This window comes from Oncorhynchus mykiss, chromosome 32 (assembly GCF_013265735.2).
Source record: "Oncorhynchus mykiss isolate Arlee chromosome 32, USDA_OmykA_1.1, whole genome shotgun sequence".
NCBI classification, from domain to species: domain Eukaryota; kingdom Metazoa; phylum Chordata; class Actinopteri; order Salmoniformes; family Salmonidae; genus Oncorhynchus; species Oncorhynchus mykiss.
This window is the reverse complement of record NC_050572.1, coordinates 10,912,534-10,927,899: the sequence shown is the minus strand read 5'-3', so window position 1 is coordinate 10,927,899 and position 15,366 is coordinate 10,912,534. Positions and strand designations below refer to the sequence as shown.

The 15,366-nt window shown below is 45.3% G+C and overlaps 1 protein-coding gene across 3 annotated transcripts in view; it reads left to right on the top strand.

Moving 5' to 3' along the window:
- LOC110487912 (rap guanine nucleotide exchange factor 5) overlaps positions 1-15,366 on the top strand; it is an 84,181-nt gene that overhangs the window by 24,576 nt on the left and 44,239 nt on the right. For all 3 annotated transcript variants that reach the window (XM_036970893.1, XM_036970894.1, XM_036970892.1), the window contains exons 4-9: positions 714-835; positions 2,192-2,354; positions 4,357-4,441; positions 4,520-4,568; positions 4,689-4,765; positions 11,911-12,099. In XM_036970893.1, coding sequence (XP_036826788.1) covers positions 714-835; positions 2,192-2,354; positions 4,357-4,441; positions 4,520-4,568; positions 4,689-4,765; positions 11,911-12,099 — 685 coding nt within the window. The remainder of the gene's footprint in view (positions 1-713; positions 836-2,191; positions 2,355-4,356; positions 4,442-4,519; positions 4,569-4,688; positions 4,766-11,910; positions 12,100-15,366) is intronic.

The window sequence follows — 15,366 nt, the reverse complement described above, 5'->3', positions numbered from 1 at the left end:
GAGAGAGAGAGAGAGAGAGAGAGAGAGGGGTTTGATTCAGCTGGCGGATTTTGCACATGCAAAAGTGATTGCTTTTGATAAAAATGCTTCATCTGCATTTCCAATGAATATCGAAGATGTATTTTATAGAAAACATATGTTGTATATTTCTAAACGATGCGCCATGTTGCCTTGTTGACAACATGACAGAGCGGCGCAGATGACTTTCCATTTGAGAAAGGCACTCTTCCCTCACTGGCTTCGCCCGGTCACGTGAGCCGGTTCAACCCGGGCCAGCTTAATCCAATCCCCTCTATGAGTGTTTGTGTGTGTGTGTGTGTGTGTGTGTGTGTGTTGTTGTTGCCGTTGAATTATGTCTAGTTCTAAAACTGAAAATATCTGCCCGCCGTTGTAGCCTAGTGCAGGTTCTGGGTGTCACCATGGCAACGCTCTATACTCGAGTGCTTGAGTTCACTTCACAGTTGCTGGAAGCCTGGAACCATGCTGACAATTCTGAAAGGAAAATATTAAAGCCAGCACAGTACGGTTCGGATTGGCACGGTTATGTGAAAAATATAGAACTTTATTTTAACCTGAAGTTACCATGGTGACATACTGCATCCATTGCTGAGTGATCCATTCCAACAGAGTGCCCTGCTGAACACTAATTGCCATCTAAGGACACATCGATGTGTGTGTTCATGTGTGTGTGTATTGATGCTGTGTGTTTCCAGGCGTAGCTACGTGGGTGTAGACCTGGTTCAGTGGCTGTGTGAGCAGTGTGTGTACGTGCGCTGTCGGAGCATGGCTGTGCGTGTCTGGCAGGTCTTACTGGAGCTGGGCATCCTGCTGTCTGGTGAGTACACGCCGGTGACGTCTTGCAGGGATGGGAATGATATATTTTTGGCCTGGGGCAGACAGAAACATTTGCAGTTTTGTAACTAATCTCATGCTATTTTACACAATTTAGCCATAAGGCTGAGAGAAAATGTTGCTGTTTTTAGAGCTCAGGGATTCTTGAAAGATGAGACAATCTCAACTTTTTTTCCACAAATATTTGTTTTAATATTAACACATTTTTTAAATGTATATTTTGATAGACCAAGGTGTCAGCTATCACAGCATGGAAAGCAACATGCTGTTTTTCAGGAAACAAATTGGATTTTTTTATGTTGTTGCAGAGTTTGAATTGTGGATCCTTTGCTTCAGTTTTCCCTGCCGTACAAGGATTGTCCCGACATTCAAGAATCCCTGAGCTAATTTTCTGCTATTCTACACATTTTGCAAAGCGCTGAGTGAAAATTGTGCAGGTTTTAAGCTAATTTCCTGTATTTCAAAACCTCTGGGGGTTGGGGGGGAAGGGGTTAGCTACGCCAGTGACTGTATATATGAATGGACAAAGCCATCGATCACGTGACACCATTCATTACTAAGACTCAATAGCGTATTGAAGCCAAATTAAATTGGTTAACCTTTTACTGCAGTGGGCTAAATCAGGGTCCAAGTGTAGTCTTAAACAAATCTACTTTGAATCAAAAGTATACACCTCACACATGGTTATGGGTTTAAGATAAGATTGCTATTTTTCTATTCACTATAATGGGGGATCCTATCCTATCCTGTTTTCTGCTAGCATTGCCTGCAGTACCTCGGTTGGCCTTGAACTGCTGTGGCTTCAATCATAGGGGGCAGTCGTTCTCCCCTGACACGCACGCACGCACGCACACACACACACACACACACACACACACACACACACACACACACACACGCACACACACACACCCACACATTCTTATACAGTACGTAATGTTCACCTTCCCAGATTCAGCTGCCTGACTGTTTTACCTTGCCATGTCATCAGAGTCTATATGTGTGTTTCAGTGGACCAGTATATCTATATCTGTGTGTGTGTGTTTCAGTGGACCAGTGTGTGTGTGTGTGTGTGTGTGTGTTTCAGTGGACCAGTCTATCTATGTGTGTGTGTGTTTCAGTGAACCAGTCTATCTATGTGTGTGTGTTTCAGTGGACCAGTCTATCTATATATGTGTGTGTGTGTTTCAGTGAACCAGTCTATCTATATGTGTGTGTGGGTTTCAGTGGACCAGTCTATCTATATATGTGTGTGTGTGTTTCAGTGAACCAGTCTATCTATATGTGTGTGTGTGTTTCAGTGGACCAGTCTATCTATATATGTGTGTGTGTGTTTCAGTGGACCAGCGCGTGGTGTTTGGGGACTCTAACTCCTACTACCAGTTCAGCTTTGAGGAGTGTGAGTCTGCAGCCTGCGAGTTCTGTGGCCTGGAGAAGGAGGCGTGGCCAGAGGCTGTTAGGCTCCTCCTACAGCTTGTCCCATACGTCCAGTTCAGAACTGGGTAATTGTGTGTGTGTGTTTGTGTGTGAACGTGTGTGTGAACGTGACCCAGTGTTGCCTGGGTCTTACATGACCATCACACATGAACACACACACGAACATCCGTGTTCTAACTGAATCCGTGATTCCAACTGACAAGATTCATCTCTAATCTCTCCACATACTGTTAATCCCTTAGTCTGGCATTGACACACACTCACAAACACACAAACACACACACAAACACAAACACACTGTCTAATAGACTCTCATAGCAGGAGCTGGGAGCGTGTTGAGGGAGCACACCGGTGTTCTGAGTGTCACGCAGAATTCCTGTTCCCTCCGATAGAATTCTAACTGGTCTGTGTGGCATTCCAACTGAGCCTGCTACTGAACTCAATCTGTCACTTAGAGAGAGGAGAGAGGACAGAATGGGGGAGAGGAGAGAGAGGGGGGGAGGAGAAAGAGTAAGAAAAGAGGGGGAGAAGAGAGAGAACGGGAGAAAGAGGGGACAGAGAGAAAGAGAGAGAGTTGATCACTTCTGACGAGAGAGAAGAGGAAGGGACAAAGACAGAGGAGGAGAGATAGATCCCTAGGCCCCCCTTCTCCTCCTCCCCTCCCCCTTCCTCTCCTCTCCTCCCCCGTCCTCCCCTTCCTCTCCTTCCTCTCCTCCCCCATCCTCCCCTTCCTCTCCTCCCCCTTCCTCTCCTCTCCTCCACCTTCCTCTCCTCCTCCCCTGTAATCCCCCTCCTCTTCCTCTCCTCCCCCTTCCTCTCCTCCACCTTCCTCTCCTCCTCCCCTGTCCTCCCCCTTCCTCTCCTCTCCTCCACCTTCCTCTCCTCTCCTCCACCTTCCTCACCTTCCTCTCCTCCCCCTTCCTCCTCTCCCCTCCCCCTTCCTCTCCTCCCCATCCTCTCCTCCCATTCCTCCCCTCCCCCCCTCCTCTCCTCCTCCCCCGTCCTCCCCTTCCTCTCCCCTTCCTCCCTTTTTCTTCCTCTCCTCCCCCTTCCTCTCTTCCCCTCCCCCTTCCTCTCCTCCCCCATCCTCTCCTCCCCTTCCTCCCCTCCCCCTTCCTCCCCCCCTTTCTCTCCTCCACTAGCCTTGTCCTCTTCTGTGTAGTCAGGAAGTAGAAATTGTGGGAGGGAGGGATGTAGGGAGGAAAAGAGAGAGAGAGAGAGTGTGATGCTATCACTACCTGTCCTGCTACTGCATCCATCATGGTTTATCAGATCACTCTCACACACACAGATACACACATACACACTTCCTCCTCTGCAACCATTGCACTGAAGCCACAGATCAAATTCAAATGATATACAAATTAGCCTGGGAAGGTGTGTGTGTGTGTGTGTGTGTGTGTGTGTGTGTGTGTGTGTGTGTGTGTGTGTGTGTGTGTGTGTGTGTGTGTGTGTGTGTGTGTGTGTGTGTGTGTGTGTGTGTGTGTGTGTGTGTGTGTGTGTGTGTGTGTGTGTGTGTGTGTTAGAGAGAGAAAAAACACATTACATCAGAGGTCTGAGGGCACTGAGATTAGTTTACCCTAAAACACTGTGCTGTTTATACACACACACAGGCATGTCGCGCACACACACACACACACACACACACACACACACACACACACACACATACACACACACACACACACACACACACACACACCCACACACACACATAGGCAGGGAGGGAGAGGGAGAGAGAAAGAGGAGGAAAGAGAGAAGAGGGAGAACTAGGTGCTGTTTCCTGTTTTAGGAAGGCAAAAAGACAAGCAGTAGAGATATCCAGTAGAGTGACCAGTAATGACCAGTAGAGACCAGTAGAGAGCAGTAAAGACCAGTAGAGACCAGTAGAGACCAGTAGAGACCAGTAGAGTAGTAGAGACTAGTAGAGACTAGTAGAGGCCAGTAGAGGCCAGTAGAGACCAGTAGAGACCAGTAGAGAACCGTTGAGACAGTAGAGACCAGTAGAGACCAGCAGAGACATGAAGAGAAGACTGGAAAAACTAATGGTGTGTGTTTGTGTTATAGGTCTGAGGAGGACTCAGAGGGGAACAGAGATGTCTGTGGGGACAGCTTTCTCCAGATGAAAGCATTAGATAGGCTCACCTCCACGGTTAGTTGTGTGTGTGTGTGTCTGTCTGTCTGTCTGAAATGAGCTGCCATACTGATTGTGTATGCTCTGTCTCTGCAGGTGCAGAATGAGTTGGCTGTTGCTCTCGCCCGCAAGGCTCGCAAAGCCAGTAAGTGTGTTACTGTATTGTGTGTTTGTGCCACTGTAAGATTTCTTTTAGTTTCAGCAAATAAAATATTTTTTTAGTTGTGGCTTAGTCCTGACAGCTGTCAATCTAACATGGTTGTAGTGGCAGAGCAGGGTGGCCCAGAGTCACCAGACGCCATCCCCCGGGAGACACCCACACCCAGCGACGAGAACACCACGGTAGGACACTCACACACATACACACACTAACGCAGGAGAGGAGAGGCAGAGAGAGTACAACAGGGGAGAAGAGCAGGGAGAGGAAGAGGGAGTAGAACAGGGAGAGGAAGAATGAGTAGAACAGGGAGAGGAAGAGGGAGTACAACAGGGGAGAAGAGCAGGGAGAAGAGGAAGGAGTAGATCAGGGAGAGGAAGAGGGAGTAGAACAGGGGAGAAGAGCAGGGAGAGGAAGAGGGAGTAGAACAGGGAGAGGAAGAGGGAGTAGAACAGGGGAGAAGAGCAGGGAGAGGAAGAGGGAGTAGAACAGGGAGAGGAAGAGGGAGTAGAACAGGGGAGAAGAGTAGGGAGAGGAAGAAGGAGTAGAACAGGGGAAAAGAGCAGGGAGAGGAAGAGGGAGTAGAACAGGGGAGAAGAGCAGGGAGAGGAAGAGGGAGTAGAACAGGGCAGAAGAGCAGGGAGAGGAAGAGGGAGTAGAACAGGGCAGAAGAGCAGGGAGAGGAAGAGGGAGTACAACAGGGGAGAAGTGCAGGGAGAGGAAGAGGGAGTAGAACAGGGGAGAAGAGCAGGGAGAGGAAGAGGGAGTAGAACAGGGCAGAAGAGCAGGGAGAGGAAGAGGGAGTAGAACAGGGCAGAAGAGCAGGGAGAGGAAGAGGGAGTACAACAGGGGAGAAGTGCAGGGAGAGGAAGAGGGAGTAGAACAGGGGAGAAGAGCAGGGAGAGGAAGAGGGAGTAGAACAGGGGAGAAGAGCAGGGAGAGGAAGAGGGAGTACAACAGGGTAGAAGAGCAGGGAGAGGAAGAGGGAATAGAACAGGGCAGAAGAGCAGGGAGAGGAAGAGGGAGTAGTGTTTGTCCGTCTGTACAGAATACACCTTTACTCTCCTTCAATAATTCCTAGTGTGTGTGTGTGTGTGTGTGTGTGTGTGTGTGTGTGTGTGTGTGTGTGTGTGTGTGTGTGTGTGTGTGTGTGTGTGTGTGTGTGGTGTGCACTCATGCATATGAGTGTCTGCGAGTGTGTTTACTTGGCTGTTCTCTGTGTTTTAGCAAGGAAGTAGAAGATGGGAGACAGGGGACTTAGGGTTGTGGGTTAGAGTGAGGGGTTAGAGTGAGGGGTTAGAGTGAGGGGTTAGAGTGAGGGGTTAGAGTGAGGGGTTAAAGTTAGGGGTTAGAGTTAGGGGTTAGAGTGAGGGGTTAGAGTGAGGGGTTAAAGTTAGGGGTTAGAGTGAGGGGTTAGAGTTAGGGGTTAGAGTGAGGGTTGTGGGTTAGTGAGGGGTTAGAGTGAGGGGTTAGAGTTAAGGTTGTGGGTTAGTGAGGGGTTAGAGTGAGGGGTTAGAGTTAGGGGTTAGAGTGAGGGGTTAGAGTTAGGGTTGTGGGTTAGAGTGAGGGGTTAGAGTGAGGGGTTAGAGTGAGGGGTTAGAGTGAGGGTTGTGGGTTAGTGAGGGGTTAGAGTGAGGGGTTAGAGTTAAGGTTGTGGGTTAGTAAGGGGTTAGAATGAGGGGTTAGGGGTTAGAGTGAGGGGTTAGAGTTAGGGTTGTGGGTTAGAGTGAGGGGTTAGAGTTAGGGTTTTGGGTTAGAGTCAGGGGTTAGAGTTAGGGTTGTGGGTTAGAGTTAGGGTTGTGGGTTAGAGATAGGGTTGTGGGTTAGTTCAAGTTAGGGTTGTGGGTTAGAGTTAGGGTTGTGGGTTAGTTAAAGTTAGGGTTGTGGGTTAGAGTTAGGGTTGTGGGTTAATTAAAGTTAGCGTTGTGGGTTAGAGTTAGGGTTGTAGGTTAGAGTTAGGGTTATGGGTTAGAGTTAGGGTTGTGGGTTAGTTAATGTTAGGGTTGTGGGTTAGGGTTGGGATTGTGGGTTAGAATTGCGTTGTGGTTAGAGTTAGGGTTGTGGATTAGAGTTAGGGTTGTGAGTTAGGGTTGTGGGTTAGAGTTAGGGTTGTGGGTTAGTTAAAGTTAGGGTTGTGGGTTAGAGTTAGGGTTGTGGGTTAGTTAAAGTTAGGGTTGTGAGTTAGTTAAAGTTAGGGTTGTGGGTTAGGCTTAGGATTGTGGGTTAGAGTTGGGTTGTGGTTAGAGCTAGGGTTGTGGGTTAGGGTTGTGGGTTAGAGTTAGGGTTGTGGGTTAGAGTAAGGGTTGTGGGTTAGTTATAGTTTGGGTTGAGGGTTAGATTTAGGGTTGTGGGTTAGAGTTTGGGTTGTGGGTTAGAGTTATTTCGAGTTTGGGTTGTGGGTTAGAGTTGGGGTTGTGGGTTAGAGTTATTTCGAGTTAGGGTTGTGGGTTAGGGTTGTGGGTTAGAGTTTGGGTTGTGGGTTAGAGTAAGGGTTGTGGGTTAGTTATAGTTTGGGTTGAGGGTTAGATTTAGGGTTGTGGGTTAGAGTTGGGGTTGTGGGTTAGAGTTAGGGTTGCGGATTAGAGTTGGAGTTGTGGGTTAGGATTGTGGGTTAGAGTTAGGGTTGTGGGTTATAGTTAGAGTTGTGGGTTAGAGTCAGGGTTGTGGGTTAGAGTTGGAGTTGTGGGTTAGGGTTGTGGGTTATAGTTAGGGTTGTGGGTTAGAGTTTGATTTAGGGTTGTGGGTTAGAGTTGGAGTTGTGGATTAGGGTTGTGGGTTATAGTTTGGGTTGTGGGTTAGGGTTGGAGTTGTGGGTTAGGGTTGTGGGTTGTGGGTTATAGTTAAGGTTGTGGGTTAGAGTTAGAGTCAGGGTTGTTGGTTAGAGTCAGGATTGTGGGTTTGAGTTAGGGTTGTGGGTTAGAGTAAGGGTTGTGATTTGGTTAAAGTTTGGGTTGTAGGTTAGGGTTAGGACTCTGGGTTAGAGTTGTATGTTAGAGTTAGAGTTAGCGTTTTGGGTTAGAGTTAGGGTTGTGGGTTAGGGTTGTGGTTAGGGTTAGGGTTGTGTGTTAGAGTTAGGGTTGTGGTTTAGATTTAGGGTTGTGGGTTAGTGTTATAGTTAGCGTTAGGATTGTGGGTTAGAGTTAGGGTTGTGGGTTAGAGTTAGGGTTCTGGGTTTGGGTTAGGGTTGTGAGTTAGAGTTAGGGTTGTCGGTTAGGGTTGCTGGTTATAGTTAGGGTTGTGGGTTAGAGTTATGATTGTGGGTTAGAGTAAGGGTTGTGGGTTAGTTAAAGTTTGGGTTGTAGGTTAGGGTTAGGACTGTGGGTTAGAGTTGTATGTTAGAGTTAGTGTTAGAGTTAGGGTTAGGGTTGTGGGTTAGAGTTAGGGTTGTCGGTTAGGGTTGTGGGTTAGATTTAGGGTTGTGGGTTAGAGTTAGGGTTGTGGGTTATAGTTATGGTTGTTGGTTAGAGTTAGCGTTATGGTTGTGGGTTAGAGTTAGAGCTGTGGGTTAGAGTTAGAATTTGGGTTGTGGGTTAGAGTTAGAGTTGTAGCTTAGAGTTAGAGTTAGGGTTGTGGGTTAGTGTTAGGGTTGTGGGTTAGTGTTAGGGTTGTGGGTTAGAGTTAGGGTTGTGGGTTAGAGTTAGGGCTGTGGGTTATAGTTAGAATTAGGGTTGTGGGTTAGAGTTATGGTTGTGGGTTAGAGTTAGAGCTGTGGGTTAGAGTTAGGGTTGTGGGTTAGAGTTATGGTTGTGGGTTAGAGTTAGAGCTGTGGGTTAGAGTTAGAATTTGGGTTGTGGGTTAGAGTTAGAGTTGTAGCTTAGAGTTAGAGTTAGGGTTGTGGGTTAGTGTTAGGGTTGTGGGTTAGAGTTAGGGTTTTGGGTTAGAGTTAGAGCTGTGGGTTAGAGTTAGGGTTGTGGGTTAGAGTTATGGTTGTGGGTTAGAGTTAGAGCTGTGGGTTAGAGTTAGAATTAGGGTTGTGGGTTAGAGTTAGAGTTAGGGTTGTGTGTTAGAGTTAGGGTTGTGGGTTAGAGTTAGAGTTAGAGTTAGGGTTGTGGTTTAGAGTTAGGGCTGTGGGTTAGAGTTAGAATTAGAGTTAGGGTTGTGGGTTAGAGTTAGGGCTGTGGGTGTGGGTTAGAGTTAGAATTAGGGTTGTGGGTTAGAGTTAGTGTTAGGGTTGTGGGTTACAGTTAGGGTTGTGGGTTACAGTTAGAGTTGTGGGTTAGTGTTAGAGTTAGGGCTGTGGGTTAGTGTTAGGGTTGTGGGTTAGAGTTAGGGTTGTGGGTTAGTGTTAGTGTTAGGGTTGTGGGTTAGTGTTAGGGTTGTGGGTTAGGGTTGTGGGTTAGAGTTAGGGTTGTGGGTTAGTGTTAGGGTTGTGGGTTAGGGTTGTGGGTTAGAGTTAGAGTTAGGGTTGTGGGTTAGTGCTAGGGTTGTGGGTTAGGGTTGTGGGTTAGAGTTAGGGTTGTGGGTTAGTGTTAGGGTTGTGGGTTAGAGTTGAGGTTGTGGGTTAGGGTTGTGGGTTAGGGTTGTGGGTTAGTGTTAGGGTTGTGGGTTAGAGTTAGGGTTGTGGGTTAGTGTTAGGGTTGTGGGTTAGTGTTAGGGTTGTGGGTTAGAGTTAGGGTTGTGGGTTAGTGTTAGGGTTGTGGGTTAGTGTTAGGGTTGTGGGTTAGAGTTAGGGTTGTGTGCTAGAGTTTTAGTTGGGCTTTTGGTTTGGGTTGTGGGTTAGGGTTAGCGTTGTTGGTTAGAGTTAGAGTTAGCATTGTGGGTTAGTGTTAGGGTTGTGGGTTAGAGTTAAGGTTGTGGGTTATGGTTAGGATTATGGTTAGGGTTGTCGGTTAGAGTTAGGGTTGTGGGTTAGTGTTAGGGTTGTGGGTTAGAGTTAGGGTTAGGGTTTTGGGTTGAGTTAGAGTTAGGGTTGTGGGTTTGAGTTAGAGTTAGGGTTGTGGGTTTGAGTAAGGGTTGTAGGTTAGAGTTAGAGTTAGGGTTGTAGTTAGAGTTAGGGTTATAGTTAGAGTTAGGGTTGTAGTTGGAGTTAGGGTTGTGGGTTAGAGTTATGGTTGTGGGTTAGAGTTAGGGTTGTGGGTTAGAGTTAGGGTTAGGGATGTGGGTTAGAGTTAGGGTTAGGGTTGTGGGTTAGAGTTAGGGTAAGGGTTGTGGGTCTGATAGTGTGTGTTGTTATCAGGGGTGTTTGCGAGAAGGTCATTTTGTGTGTGTGTGTGTGTTTGTGTGTGTGTGTGTGTGTGTGTGTGTGTGTGTGTGTGTGTGTGTGTGTGTGTGGTGGCACTTAGCGATAGTTTCACTCTCAGGAAGTACCCTGCTCTCAGCCAGTCAACACACACACACACACACTCACTCACTCACACTCACACTCAATCCAAACAGTGTAGACTCCAATGTAAATAAACATTCCACACGGCCAGCTACTGATGATACCATCATACTACCACCATCACCCCAGGGACCACCCCACCCCCTCGAACTGCCCTCCTCTCCCCAATACAACCTACCCCCTCTAGCTGCCCTCCTGTCCCCAATACAATCTACCTTCTCTAACTATCCTCTTGTCCCCAATACAATCTACCTCCTCTAACTATCCTCCTGTCCCCAATACAACCTACCCGTTTAACTACCCTCCAGTCCCCAATACAACCAACCCGTCTAACTACCCTCCTCTAACTTCCCCCTCTAACTACCCTTCTCTCCATCCCCAATACAACCTACCCTTTCCAACTACTCTTGCTCTTACTGTCCTCCTCTAACTACCCCCTCTCTCTACCCTCCTGGCCCCAATACAACCTACCCATCTAACTACCCCTGCTCTAACTGCCCTCCTCTAACTACCCTTCCTCTAACTGCCCTCCTGTCCCCAATACAACCTACCTCCTCTAACTACCCTCCTCTCCATCCCCAATACAACCTACCCTCTCTAACTACCCCCCTCTAACTACCCTCTAACTACAACCCTCTAACTACCCCCCTCTAACTGCCCTCTAACTACCACCCTCTAACTACCCTCTAACTACCACCCTCTCACTACCCCCCTCTAACTACCCTCTAACTACCACTCTCTAACTACCCCCCTCTAACTGCCCTCTAACTACCACCCTCTAACTACCCTCTAACTACCACCCTCTCACTACCCCCCTCTAACTACCCTCTAACTGCCCCCTCCAACCACCCCCCTCTAACCACCCTCTAACTACCCCCCTCTAACCACCCCTCTCTAACCCCCCTCTGCCACCCTCTTTCCACCCCCTTCTAACCACCCCCCTCTAACCACTCCCTCTAAACACCCTCTAACTACCACCCTCTAACCACCCTCTAACTACCCCCTAGCTACCCCCCTCTAACCACCCTCTGACTACCCCCCTCTAACCACCCCCCTCTAACCACCCTCTAACTACCCCCTCTAACCACCCTCTAACTACCCTCTAACTACCCCCCTCTAATCACTCTCCTCTACTCTCTAATCTACTTTCCTACCTTGTCCTATCAATTTACTTGTTCCTGCCCCCCTTCCTCTCTCTCTCTCTCTCTCTCTCTCTCTCTCTCCCTCTCTCTCTCTCTCTCTCTCTCTCTCTCTCTCTCTCTCTCTCTCTAGATAATAAACAAAAGTGAAACAAACAAACAAAAGTGAAACAAACAATACAAAATTCACTGTAAACAAAAGTTCCAAAAGAATAAAGCCATTTGAAATGTCTATGTACAGTGTTGTTATGATGTGCAAATAGTTAAAGTACAAAAGGGAAAATAAATAAACATAAATATGGGTTGTATTTACAATGGTGTTTGTTTCACTGTTCTTCACTATACACACACATGCTCTCTCTCTCTCTCCTTCTCTCTCTCTCTCTCTCTCTCTTTCTTCACCTCTCTTTCTTTTCTCTCTCTCCTTCTCGCTCTCTCTCTCTTTCTTCACCTCTCTCTCTCTTTTCTCTCTCGTTCTCTCTCTCTCTCTCATGTCATGTCATGTCCTGTTCCAGTAGGACATCTGGGTGTGTTAGGGTTAGAGTTAGGGTAACCCTCTCCCGCCCAGACACAGTGTTTCTAAAGCCAGCCCTCTGCTAGGGAGGAGGCACCAACCCTGTTCAGAAGAACAGACATAGAGAGATTGAGTTCAGATAGTTTGGGACAGCAAAGAGAGCACATAGACAGAAAGAGAGAGGGATTTACAGACAGAGAGACAGGAAGAGACCCTGAGACTGACAGACAGTGAGAGTCGGGTAGATTTGATCGAAATAGAGAGAGTTATTTTGGGGTGTTAACCTGCTCTTATATTTAACCTCTGACCCTGGTGATGTCATTGGGCTGTGGACTAAGCTACCTGTTCTCTCAGCCCCCCTCCTTACAGCTGGGGGGGGGGTGTTCGCTCCGCGGCAACGTGGGGAGTGTGTGTGTGCGGCCGGACGGTGTGTGTGGCCGCGAGGAGCTGACCAGACTAGAGCTGGTCCAGAGACTGGCTAAGGACGGCTGCAGACTGCTGCAGAACCAGAACTATAGAGTACCAGACCACCGCAACCCCACCGTGAGTACACACACACACACACACACACACTAGGTTTGGTGGTATCCAGATGTTCATTCCTTCATACGGTTCCTGTACCATACCGGGGTATACGATGCACACAAGGGGCGCTATTTATTTACAAACGTAAAAAATACAAATATATATATATTTTTTTGTTTACTCACAATCAAATTTAGGCAGCAGGGGTCTTTATCCAGGAGTTGATTAATTGTCTCCGCTGTAACCAAGAAGCTTGATCTTGCAAGCTAGCCACTTAGCTATTAAGTTAGGAAACCAAATGTATAACTGGTGGTCTTATCTGGAGATCATTTAGAGATCATTTATCTGGAGGTTATTTATCTGGAGGTTATTTATCTGGAGGTTATTTAACTGGAGATTATTTAGAGATCATTTATCTGGAGGTTGTTTATCTGGAGGTTATTTATCTGGAGGTTATTTATCTGGAGATCATTTAGAGATCATTTATCTGGAGGTTGTTTATCTGGAGGTTATTTATCTGGAGGTCATTTATCTGGAGGTTATTTATCTGGAGATCATTTAGAGATCATTTATCTGGAGGTTGTTTATCTGGGGGTTATTCATCTGGAGGTCATTTATCTGGAGGTTATTTATCTGGAGGTTATTTATCTGGAGGTTATTTATCTGGAGGTTATTCATCTGGAGGACATTTATCTGGAGGTTATTTATCTGGAGGTTATTTATCTGGAGGTTATTTATCTGGAGATCATTTAGAGATCATTTATCTGGAGGTTGTTTATCTGGAGGTTATTTATCTGGAGGTCATTTATCTGGAGGTTATTTATCTGGAGATCATTTAGAGATCATTTATCTGGAGGTTGTTTATCTGGGGGTTATTCATCTGGAGGTCATTTATCTGGAGGTTATTTATCTGGAGGTTATTTATCTGGAGGTTATTTATCTGGAGGTTATTTATCTGGAGGTTATTTATCTGGAGGTCATTTATCTGGAGGTTATTTATCTGGAGGTTATTTATCTGGAGGTTATTTATCTGGAGGTCATTTATCTGGAGGTTATTTATCTGGAGGTCATTTATCTGGAGGTTATTTATCTGGAGGTTATTTATCTGGAGGTTATTTGTCTGGAGGTCATTTGTCTGGAGGTTATTTATCTGGAGGTTATTTATCTGGAGGTTATTTATCTGGAGGTCATTTATCTGGAGGTTATTTATCTGGAGGTTATTTATCTAGAGATCATTTATCTGGAGGTTATTTATCTGGAGGTTATTTATCTGGAGGTCATTTAGTGGTCATTTATCTGGAGGTTATTTATCTGGAGATCATTTATCTGGAGGTTATTTATCTGGAGGTAATTTATCTGGAGGTCATTTAGTGGTAATTTATCTGGAGGTTATTTATCTGGAGGTTATTTATCTGGAGGTTATTTATCTGGAGGTTATTTATCTGGAGGTCATTTATCTGGAGGTCATTTAGAGGTCATTTATCTGGAGGTCATTTAGAGGTCATTTATCTGGAGGTTATTTATCTGGAGGTTATTTATCTGGAGGTTATTTATCTGGAGGTTATTTATCTGGAGGTAATTTATCTAGAGGTCATTTATCTGGAGGTCATTTATCTGGAGGTCATTTATCTGGAGGACATTTATCTGGAGGTCATTTATCTGGAGGTTATTTATCTGGAGGTTATTTATCTGGAGGTTATTTATCTGGAGGTTATTTATCTGGAGGTTATTTATCTGGAGGTTATTTATCTGGAGGTCATTTATCTAGAGGTCATTTATCTGGAGGACATTTATCTGGAGGTCATTTATCTGGAGGTTATTTATCTGGAGGTTATTTATCTGGAGGTTATTTATCTGGAGGTTATTTATCTGGAGGTTATTTATCTAGAGGTCATTTATCTGGAGGTCATTTATCTGGAGCTTATTTATCTAGAGGTCATTTATCTGGAGGTTATTTATCTCGAGGACATTTATCTGGAGGTTATTTATCTGGAGGTTATTTATCTGGAGGTTATTTATCTGGAGGTCATTTATCTGGAGGTTATTTATCTGGAGGTTATTTATCTGGAGGTCATTTATCTGGAGGTCATTTATCTGGAGGTTATTTATCTGGAGGTTATTTAGTGGTCATTTATCTGGAGGTTATTTATCTGGAGGTTATTTATCTGGAGGTTATTTATCTGGAGGTTATTTATCTGGAGGTCATTTAGTGGTCATTTATCTGGAGGTTATTTATCTGGAGGTTATTTATCTGGAGGTTATTTATCTGGAGGTCATTTATCTGGAGGTTATTTATCTAGAGGTCATTTATCTGGAGGACATTTATCTGGAGGTCATTTATCTGGAGGTTATTTATCTGGAGGTTATTTATCTAGAGGTCATTTATCTGGAGGTCATTTATCTGGAGGTTATTTACCTAGAGGTCATTTATCTGGAGGTTATTTATCTGGAGGACATTTATCTGGAGGTTATTTATCTGGAGGTTATTTATCTGGAGGTCATTTATCTGGAGGTCATTTATCTGGAGGTCATTTATCTGGAGGTTATTTATCTGGAGGTCATTTAGTGGTCATTTATCTGGAGGTTATTTATCTGGAGGTTATTTATCTGGAGGTTATTTATCTGGAGATCATTTATCTGGAGGTTATTTATCTGGAGGACATTTATCTGGAGGTTATTTATCTGGGGGTTATTTATCTGGAGGTCATTTATCTGGAGGTCATTTATCTGGAGGTTATTTATCTGGAGGTTATTTATCTGGAGGTCATTTAGTGGTCATTTATCTGGAGGTTATTTATCTGGAGGTTATTTATCTGGAGGTTATTTATCTGGAGGTCATTTATCTGGAGGTTATTTATCTGGAGGTTATTTATCTGGAGGTTATTTATCTGGAGGTTATTTATCTGGAGGTCATTTATCTGGAGGTCATTTATCTGGAGGTTATTTATCTGGAGGTTATTTATCTGGAGGTTATTTATCTGGAGATTATTTATCTGGAGGTTATTTATCTGGAGGTTATTTATCTGGGGGTTATTTATCTGGGGGTTATTCATCTGGAGGACATTTATCTGGAGGACATTTATCTGGAGGTTATTTATCTGGAGGTTATTTATCTGGAGGTTATTTATCTGGAACATTTTAGATCAGGAGTTACAAGCGCTCGGGTGGCTTGAGTATGTTAATGTAGTTTTTTGTGGAGAAAAGAAAATTGGGGGGGAACGAACTTAATATACTTTCAAATGACTAAATCCAAATTGAAACTGTAGAAATGATAATGAACCGGCA